At 31.7% G+C, this 10,257-nt stretch overlaps 2 protein-coding genes and 1 long non-coding RNA gene across 3 annotated transcripts; 2 read left to right on the forward strand and 1 right to left on the reverse strand.

Annotated features, from left to right (window-relative positions):
- The first annotated feature begins 1,204 nt into the window (after positions 1 to 1,204).
- LOC147939738 (zinc finger BED domain-containing protein DAYSLEEPER-like) lies at positions 1,205 to 2,258 on the forward strand. The gene is made up of 3 exons (XM_087461010.1): positions 1,205 to 1,604; positions 1,724 to 2,155; positions 2,233 to 2,258. Exons 1-3 carry the CDS (start codon positions 1,205 to 1,207, stop codon positions 2,256 to 2,258), a joined length of 858 nt encoding a protein of 285 aa, XP_087317136.1.
- Positions 2,259 to 7,432: 5,174 nt separating this feature from the next.
- LOC104706458 (uncharacterized) lies at positions 7,433 to 8,274 on the reverse strand. The gene is made up of 3 exons (XR_754447.2): positions 8,021 to 8,274; positions 7,798 to 7,885; positions 7,433 to 7,718 (listed from the first exon to the last, which is right to left on the reverse strand). It is a non-coding gene; the product is annotated as an uncharacterized LOC104706458 (long non-coding RNA).
- Positions 8,275 to 8,439: 165 nt separating this feature from the next.
- On the forward strand, positions 8,440 to 10,197 carry LOC104706459 (uncharacterized). Its single transcript, XM_010422654.3, has 3 exons — positions 8,440 to 8,811; positions 9,375 to 9,702; positions 9,827 to 10,197. Exons 1-3 carry the CDS (start codon positions 8,664 to 8,666, stop codon positions 10,026 to 10,028), a joined length of 678 nt encoding a protein of 225 aa, XP_010420956.1. The 5' UTR covers positions 8,440 to 8,663; the 3' UTR covers positions 10,029 to 10,197.
- Positions 10,198 to 10,257: the final 60 nt, after the last annotated feature.

Consider the following 10,257-nt stretch of genomic DNA (forward strand, 5'->3'; position numbering starts at 1 on the left):
AGAAGAAACTGGTCAGGTTGGGACTGCTCAGGCTGAGAATGCTGGGAATAAAAGAGCAAAACTAGACTCTGGTCTACCACCTAAGGCAAAGAAGAAGTATCCTAAAAGGGCTTGGGTCTGGCAACATTTCATTCAAAGGAATGAGGATGATCAATTCTGCTTCTGTAAGTATTGTCAGCAATAGGTTGGGTGTGATACAAAGCAATCAGGGACTAGCGCGATGAAGGGTCACATAGATAGATGCAAAAAGTTTAAGGAGTTCAATGAGATGGAAAATCAGACAGCTTTATGTGCTGATAAGAGGGGGGATATGAGGGTCATTAAGTATGATCCTCAGCTTTATAGGTTATATGTTAATCAGCTAGTTGTTATGAATGAGTTGCCTTTTTCCTTTGTTGAATCTGAAGGGTGGAAGCGTTTATGTTTCAACTTGCTGCATATGTACAAGACTTTCTCAAGAAGGACCTCTTCTAAGGACATAGCTGGAATGTTTCTGCAAGAGAAAGAAGAGTTGAAGCACTTGTTTGGTGTTGAGCAGCAAAGAGTTTCTCTTACCACGGATATATGGGTTTCACAAACAACCTCTGTCAACTACATGGTGGTGACTGCTCACTGGATTGATGAGAATTGGGCAATGCAGAAAAGGATACTGAGCTTCAAGGTAATCACTGATCACAAAGGAGACACGATTGTTGGACAACTTTTGGATTGTTTAGAGGAATGGGGGATCAAGAAGGTATTTTCAGTGACTGTTGATAATGCTAAGGGTAATGACAAGGCTTTGAGGGTTTTAAGAGAGGAGTTGAGGCTGAGAGGAGGAGGAGAAGCTTTAGCCACAAATGGTGAATTCTTTCATATGAGATGTTGTGCTCACATCCTCAATCTGATTGTGTCAGATGGAATGAAGAAGGCTAAACCTTGTATTGCTGCTATCAGGAATTCAATCAAGTATATGAGATCATCGTATACAAGACTGAAGTCCTTTGCACTCAGGTGATAACTTCAAACATTTACTTCTGAATTTTATTGAAAGCACATACCACTTTAGCTTTTAGTCTAATTTCTCTGTTTTCTCTGTTTATTGATTAGGTGTGACATAGGAAAGGTGTGTAGAGGCAGCTTGCCTTTGGATGTCATTACCAGATGGAATTCAACTTACCTTATGCTGACTTAAGCTTTGAAGTTGAGAGTAGCCTTTCAGAAGATGCTGACTGAGGACAAGCTGTATGAGGATTATTTCAATGAAGAGGATGAGAAAACCAAACAGAAACGTGATGGACCACCAATGTTTTCTGATTGGGAAGAGGTGTCAAGGTTAGTCAAGTTCCTGAAAATCTTTTACAACTGCACTTTGACGTTTTATGCCTCTACATCAGTGACTTCAACTGATGCTTATAAGCACATAGTGAACATTGAGATAAGTCTTATCACTAGATGTGGAAACAGTAATGAAGAGGTTAGAAAGCAGGCTCATATTATGAGGGATAAGTTTGAGAAGTATTGGGATGGGTTGTTGAATATGAATCCTCTTGTCATTGTTGCTAGTGTTTTAGATTCCCGGAATAAGATGCAGTTTGCTACTCTTTGCTTTGAACAACTTTATGGTAAGAATACAATAGAGTTTAGGAAGCTTAGTAATTCAGTTACATGTGTGATGAAACAAATGTTCTCGGAATACAGTTTGAGACTTAGCAGACCTGTTGAGCAATATCACCTATAATAGCTGACTTATCTGATGATGATGAATGTGAGGGTATTGATTCTTTGTACAACAAGCTGGTTAGATCTAAGGGACCAGTAGAAGGCTGCAGTGAGTTAGATATCTACTTAACTGAGAAGACAGAGGTTAGAGTGGAGAGTACTTTAGGTTTTCCTTATGATGTCCTCTCATGGTGGAAGTGCAACAGCCAGAAGTTCCCTATCTTATCTGCAATGGCTAAGGATATTCTAGCTATTCAAGTCTCCTATGTTGCTTCAGAATCAGTTTTTAGCACTAGTGGCCGAGTCTTGGATTCATATAGGAGTTCTTTAACTCCTTATATGGTTGAGGTTCCGATTCTCACTCAGCAGTGGCTTAGGTGCAACTTCAAAGCTGATGATGAAGTTGCAAACATAACACAAATGATGGAGGATGTTGCATTCTTTGAATCCCTTGGTAAGTATAACATTTTTGTTTATATACATATATTCATACCATCTTACTTCTAACACTTGTTTGTTTTCCTAATTCAGATTCTCGGAATGCACAGACTCAATGAATCTTCTTTATATAAGTTGAGTATTTCAATCTATGTGTTCTTGCTTGTTACTTGATAAGATTACAAGTTCTAAGGCTTCTTTGTTTTCAATGTTTACATGTAATCATAGGCTGCTCTTTTGTACTTTTTGATGTGTAAAGCAGCATTAACATAACTATGGAAATCGGAAGTGGTAGCTGCTCTCTTTTGTGGTTTTTGAGAACGATTAGCAGCAGCATGCACCATGCACAGCCTTGATATGGTATTGATTCAATAGCTTCTACCTTCTAAACAATGAGTTGGTATTGATTCAATTCTACTAAAACTGTTATTTAGGCTTCTTTTGGTTCAATCTTTTGTAATGTATGGGTGCATATGGTCTGTAATGATGTCATACACATATATTGATGAGCTAAGCTCAATATTTTTGCCTACTTCGGTGCAAAAAGATCCGAAGTAGTGTTGTTCTCGGTAACATTCGGAACACTATATTATTCACAAATCCAACCCGATTAAGCCGAGTTCCGATTAAACCGAACCGATTAAATTTTCGGTTCAATTCGGCAACATTTCTCAAAAACCGAATAACTCAAAACCCGATTAACCCGAGCCGAATAAACCAAATATTCCGAAAACCCAGGGCTAGTTCCATTCTTCTGGTAATTAATCTTCTATTGTGGTAAATTTCTTAAGATTGATCCAAAAAAAGAATTTGTCAACTTTCTTTCAAATCCTACTATATTAATTGGGAAGTACAAATATGAAACTAACCTCAAAATGTGTAAAAAATTACATTGATTGCCATTAGAAAATTTTGATTAAAATTAAATTAATTTATCAAATAAATATAATTAATTAAAAAAAAAACAGAAAACGCTGAGAGATAAAAAAAATCTAGAAAATAAAAAAAAATATATATTCAAATCAAAACTAATTTGTGCTTAAAAAAAAGATAAAAATTAACAGCTAAGATTTGTTTCAAAATACAGATAATTTTAGTTAAAAAAAAATCTCTCTCTAATAAAATTATGGACGAAAATTACTAAATATTTTAAAAAAATATAAACCAATCAGAATTTCAAAATTAAGATTTTATATCCAAGTATACAATAAAATTATTTTAATAAATAGAGTTCGAAGATTTTATTAAGATTTCAAATTATGATTCTCCTATCATCTTTCTTTTATTTTATTTACAAATTGTTTGGAATTTTCATATAATAATTATGATTAATAAATATGCAAAAACAATTCTGCATATGTTGTGATTTGAATTTTTATTAATCATAAGTATTATATGAAAATTCTAAACAATTTGTAAATAAAATAAAAGAAAGATGATAGGAGAATCATAATTTGAAATCTTTATAAAATTTTCGAAATCTAGTTACCAAAAATAATTTTATTGTCTACTTGGATATAAAGTCTTAGTTTTTGAAATTATGATTTGTATATATTTTTTTAAAAAAATATTTAGTAATTTTTGTCCATAATTTTATTAGAGAGTGAAAATAATTTTTTTTAACTAATAATTATCTGTATTTTAAAAAATCTTAGCTGTTAGTTTTTATTTTTTTATTGTTTTCCAAGTATAAATTAGTTTTGATTTGAATAATTTTTTATTACTTTTCTATATTTTTTATTTTTGATCTGTCAGCGTTTTATATTTTTAATTAATTAATTAATCTTAATTAAATTTTTCTAATGGCAATTGAATGTAATTTTTTACACATTTTAAAGTTAGTTACATATTTGTACTTCCCAATTAATATAGTTTATTTAATTAATTAATTAATCTTAATTAAATTTTTCTAATGGCAATTGAATGTAAGTTTTTACATATTTTAAGTTTAGTTTCATATTTGTACTTCCCAATTAATATAGTAGGATTACTACTCCATATTTCACAAAATATTGATGCAAATACAACAAACAAACAATATAAAACTGTAATATACATCAAAAAATAAAATACTATAATATTCTAAAATAATTAGTATTAAAAAGACATATATATATTGATAGAACAATTAAAAAATATATGATCTCAAACAAAATAAGTTTTTTAAAGAAATATAACAATAATTTTTCTTATTATATTTTTTTTTTAAATGTTGACACGTGCTTTAAGCACGGGATAACTCCTAGTTAGCAGATTATAAAGAGAGAATTTGTAATTAAAAATAAAAATCTAAATAGTGTATTTTGAATACTAACCTACGTTTTCAAAACTAGTTATTTCTTACATTTACAATCCTGAGTACAAAGAAAAACTTCCAAATCAAAATTTTGTTATCATTTGGTGAATATATACTTGTTTAGCATATAAATTACCTAAAAAGAAGAAGAAGAAGAAGAAGAAACACTCACTCAGAGCCAACCTTAAAGAAAATTATTAATATTACACTAGGTTCGAAATACACAACATTACTTAAAAACATTAGAGATGAACTCCAACTAAATTCTAAACAAGAAATAAAACAACATTTAGTTAGAAAAAAAACACGTTTTTAAAAATACATTCTTGTTATCAAATTACAAAAACATTTTACAATGGAAACAACAAACGGAACATTGGAGAAGAACACATGAGATCATAAACATGCACTTTGATTAAACTCCATTTGATCATGCTTTAATCGAACAAAAACCTTCCAAACATAGGACAACCATATATTTTTTTGATGGGCAACCTCCTTCACATCCCAAGCAATTTATACTAATAAAAAGTATGAGCTATAAGCTCCTAAAGGCGTCCACATAGGATTTTAAACTTCCAATTGTAATTAGACACTACACTAATTAACATTTTTTAAAAAATTTCAGAATTTTCTATATTAAGAATTATTTTAAACAACCAATCAGGATTTGACATGTCATTCATTAACATTTTTTAAATTTCCAGAATTTTTTAGAAAAAGGAAAATTTTAAATTTATGGAAAAAATACTATGCACAATATCCCAAATCGGCTAGAAATTTTTTAGACAATGGTTCAGAACAAGTATAAATAAGATTAATTTGCTTCTAACAACGAATGAGCAGAAAAGCTTGATTTATCAGGCGTCCAAGTTTAAATTAAAAGTATATTCGGTTTGATTCGGTTTTTTATTTGATCAAATTAAAACTTTAAAAAGTTTCAAAAAAATAAATTATAATATTTAAATTTTTTAAAAGTTTTAATATTATAAATATTGAAACTTTTAGAAGTTCTTAGCTTTTAAAAAGTTTTTAAGTATTAGAATTTTTAAATTTTAAAAGTTTCAATATTTATAATATTTAAACTTTTAAAAGTTTAAATATTATAAATATTGAAACTTTTAAAAGTTCTTAGCTTTTGAAAAGTTTTTAAATATTATAATTTTTAAATTTTTAAAATTTAAAATATTATAAATATTGAAACTTTTTAAAAGGTTCAAAATTTATATTTCGAAACCTTTTAAATTTTGAAACCTTTTAAAAGTTTAAAATATTATAAATATTTATGTAAAATAAATTATCTTATTTATATACGTTTGTGATTTTTATTTCTTATGAGCTGTAAAACATATTTTTGTGTATGATTTTATAGATAAGTTGATATTTTTTCATTAATTTTTTATTTTTTATCTTATTTTTTATTTTTATGAGAAAAGAAGTGATTTTGTTCTTGGAGTTTGATGGATTAACAAGTTGTGTGGTAGTCTAAAAAATTTTTTTTTAGTGGAAGAAAGTGAAGAATTTGACGAGGATGAAGAAGAAAAAGAGTATAGCGAAGAACTAGACGGTAAAAGTAATGATGACGATTACCACAAAATTTGACAATAGAAATGACAATAAAGAATATGAAGAATAAGAAAACATTGAATAAAAAACACGAAAACATAGGTGGTAGCGATCAATTAAATATGAAAATGAGTTAAATTCATAATGATAAAATTGTTTTGTTTTTCTGGTGGTCAAAAAAAGGGTTTAGTATATGTGAGGTCATCAGTTTAATTCGTCTCGCCTGGATGTCGAGTTAAATTCATGATTTTTTTTATCAGATTTGATTTTATAACACAACTGATTTTTATATTTCAATAAATTGTGTATCTGAAATTTAACTTTGTCCTTAATACTAATTTAAATTTTTTTATAAGATAATATTTTACTACCGTTATCAATCATATATAGTTTTCATCAAAATATATCAAATAAACCCATATATATCAAAACCTAGTCACTATAAAAGGTTGGAGCAAACATTAGTAACTTGTAATTTTTAAAGCCAAAAAAAAAAAGTAACTTTGATTTCTATCCTATATATATAATAGTACCAACCAGTTTGGACAACATGAGGCGTAAACTTCTGCTGTCTTTGTTTTAGTATCTTCTTCGGAGTTCATGGTTTGAATCGTTGGAGCTGCAGGCATAAAATTACCAAAGAAAATAAGATATATATATATATATATATATATATACAACTTAAGAAAATGGAAGGTTGTTTGTTTTTCACCTTCGATTGTGGAGGAACTCATGATTACTTTGTGATTTGGATTACTGCAATTTATAATGATGTTAATGGGGAAGTCCTCTGTTCTTTCTTTTTTTTTTGTTATTGATTGGTTCTTCATCATAAAATTCTAAATTCTGAAACTTTTAACTTGTAATGTAATTCGTTTCGTTGTGCTGAACTTTGCAAGTTTTGAAACTTTCCAAGTAAATTGTACCCAAGTAGATTATATAAAGAAACAATCAAACAATAATGGGATTGGGCATATAAATGATCAGTGCCAGACTTGAGCACATTAATATGAAACATTCCAATGGGGCCTCCACTTTCAAGGGGCCCCACGAAAAATTATTTAGTTTATATATATATATATATATATATATATATTTTGGTCTTTATATATATAGATATGTTATCGATTGAAAAAGCCATGGTTAAAAATCTTGATTATACTAGTTTGATGGATGACTTTGCAGGGAAAAACGCAAGAAGAGTTATTTTGAGAAGATCTAAGTTGTTGTTACCTCTTTCCAAGATGATTGAAGTGTACTCTGTTTTAAAAGCAAGAATTTTGTTTAAACTGGTTTTGTTTTTAATCTATAGTTTTACACTACTATGAAATTAAGATGCATTTTCTCGCAATTCGTATTGGGTCCTGGATTCTGTTGGTCCGGCACTGTATATATCATCAAACGCAAAAATTGGTTTAGTTTCGAATGAGCTTTTATTTTGGTTCGGTTGGACCGATTCTTATTTAAAATTAGGATACTCAATATACATTATTGTTATTGTATTACAAAAAAAAAACATTTGACAATGGAAACAACAAACGGGGAACATATTTAGCAAAAAAAAAAAAAAAAAAAAAAAACGGGGAACATTGGAGAAGAAACATGAGATGAGGTCATAATAAAATCCTAGCATGAACCACAAACTTGCAAACATACGACAGCCATTGCACAACATTCTGATAGACAAGTGCAACATCCTTCACATCCCGAGCAATCCCTATAAAGGTTGGAGCAAAAGTTAGTAACTTTGGTTTATATTATATCAAAAATCAATATGTATATATATATATACCAACCAGATTGAACAACATGAGGCAAAAACTTCTACTGTCTGTGTTTTAAAGTCATCATCTTCTTCGGTGTCCATGGTTTGAAGCGGTGGAACTGCACGCATAATTACCAAAGAAAATGGATATTCATAAGGAGACGACTAATTATTAAAAAAACTTGAGAAAATGGAAATTTGAATGTGGATATTCATAAGGAGACGATTAATAAAGAAGGTTGTTTGTTTTTCACCTTCGGTTGTGGAGGAACTCATGATGACTTGATTTGGATCCTTGGATTGAAGAAGATTACTAGTAGCTACTTACATATTTGTAATCTATCATGATGCTTAGGAAGAAGTCTTGTTCTTTTGGTTATCGCTTCTTTATCATAAAACTCCAAATTCTGAAACTTTCAACTTGTAAACTGCAAGTTGTTTATGCAAGTTTTGAAACTTTCCAAGTAAATGAACTGTGAGCAAGTGGGAAGAAACAATAATGGGGTTGCCGAGTTGGGCTGGCATCATCACTCCTGTATATCCAAATTGTTTTAGTTTAAGAAAGAAGAAAAACTGGTTTGGTTCGGGTGGACCGATTCCTATTTTAAAATTAGAAACCCGACCAAACCGGCTTTGACCCGTCAGATGATCCGATTATCCGGTCTTGTTCGGTTATTGGGGGTATAGCTGCCTACACAGTGCACTGTTTTGCTTCACGAGTTTCTTCTTCTTCCTTAGAACCTCAGATCTATTATTCTTGGCAATTTCCCCCCATGGAATCCGAGAAGATTCAAATGTAAATCCTCCTTCCGATTCATCTATTTCGCTTAATCGGAGACTCAGATCGAACTGCAATTTTTCGGATCGTGTTTTTCTAAATATTCCGGTACAAGAAGAATGGATACTTTCTCGGCGGAGGATCTATCGACGATCGGTGGAATAGCGACGGTGTCGCTCCTTCACTCGTTTATCCCGACGCATTGGTTACCTTTCTCAATCGTTGGACGTGCGCAGAAATGGACGCTTTCTAGAACACTCCTCGTCAGTATGTTCCCAATTTCTAATTTCCTTACGTTTCGATTTCTCCATTTTTTCTGACACTCATGCATGCGTGTTCGATGTTTCTGAAATTTTTAGTTGTTCTAAGGCATTGTTTGATTATGGTAGAAATGGATATTTAGGAATATAAAGGCATGAATTGAATGGATTCAACTGCTGCTTCAATGGTCTAAAGACGTGTATATGTTGTGATGAGGTTCTTCATTGGTGTTGCATTTGGTGTCTTATGTATATGAATGATGAGTCTCACACTGAAGTGAGACTAGCGTAGAGTATATTGAAATGATGACTTGGGATTAGGCTTTTAAAAGATTACTGATCTTAGATCAATTCTCTATTTACAATGTATGAAGAGATAACATTGTCAGTTTGTCACGCAACCATATACTCTGGATCACATTCGTCTACTGTGAAAAAAGCCTCTGAAGACAGCCACCTTACTCAGCAAATAGCCAATTGTATATGGTTCAGTGATTCCGTTTCTGTTTGGTCAGGGTGTTGTTGCACATTCTTCTTTTCTGATCTTTTCTAGTGTCACTGAATTTTCAGCTGCATTTGGAGCAGTGCTGCATGTCATTTCGACTTCCCTTCTTGGTATAACAGCGATCACAATGGCGAATACCATTGCCGGTGAAGAGACTGTTCACAAACTTGCTTCCCTTTTGCTTGTTTTTCTTGGTGGAAGCTATGTCTTGCTGTTTTTAGCTGGTAAAGGTGGTCACACTCACTCTCATAACCAACCCATGGAGAAAATGGCTGTTGCTGGGCTTGTCCTTGTTCCTGCTTTATCTCCTTGTGCAACAACTCTCCCTGTTTTCCTCGCTGTTGGAAATTCCAAGTCGATGATGGTTCTTGCCATCATAGTTCTGCTCTTCAGGTGAGACTAATAAGTCTACTGTTCTTTTCTCACATCTCTCTGTATATAGTCAATCTTTGGACAATTGGGTATGATTTTAGAAGGGAAAGGCATATGTCTGATATGTTTGGTATTATTTGGGCAGCACCATATTGGTGATGACATCCCTGGTTGCTTTATCATTCTATGGTGCAAGCCAGCTCAAGTTTCATTGGGTGGAGCGATACGACAAACTTCTGGTTGGTTCAGTCCTGTGTCTGGTAGGTATCTTAACCCTTCTCTTCCATGACCATGACCATGGTGGTCATGAAGCACATCAACTCCACAGGAAAATCATTACTCTCTAGAGACCTTTTCGAGTCTCTGTTTTGCCGGTCATGTCTGTTGTAGAGCGGCTTTGAGGGTCTAAGAATCTTTCTGATATGCGTTGTATGTCTATAAGTCTATAACTAGTTGTAACGCTCTCCTTTGCATGTGAAAAAACATATGACAGCATTATAAACTCCTTTAAGAGAACAACTCTTTGCAGGTCTATTGTAGTTATTACACAACACACAACTCTGTAGCTGTTCCGTT

This window comes from Camelina sativa, chromosome 8, assembly GCF_030686135.1.
Source record: "Camelina sativa cultivar CO46 ecotype springtype chromosome 8, ASM3068613v1".
NCBI lineage: Eukaryota > Viridiplantae > Streptophyta > Magnoliopsida > Brassicales > Brassicaceae > Camelina > Camelina sativa.

Coding starts and splice junctions, on each gene's coding strand:
- LOC147939738 (XM_087461010.1), top strand. CDS start 1,205: ATGCTGACTGAGGACAAGCTGTATGAGGATTATTTCAATGAAGAGGAT. Junction 1,605..1,723: donor TTGCTTTGAACAACTTTATG/GTAAGAATACAA, acceptor CACCTATAATAG/CTGACTTATCTGATGATGAT. Junction 2,156..2,232: donor TGCATTCTTTGAATCCCTTG/GTAAGTATAACA, acceptor TTCCTAATTCAG/ATTCTCGGAATGCACAGACT.
- LOC104706459 (XM_010422654.3), top strand. CDS start 8,664: ATGGATACTTTCTCGGCGGAGGATCTATCGACGATCGGTGGAATAGCG. Junction 8,812..9,374: donor TTCTAGAACACTCCTCGTCA/GTATGTTCCCAA, acceptor CTGAATTTTCAG/CTGCATTTGGAGCAGTGCTG. Junction 9,703..9,826: donor ATCATAGTTCTGCTCTTCAG/GTGAGACTAATA, acceptor TTATTTGGGCAG/CACCATATTGGTGATGACAT.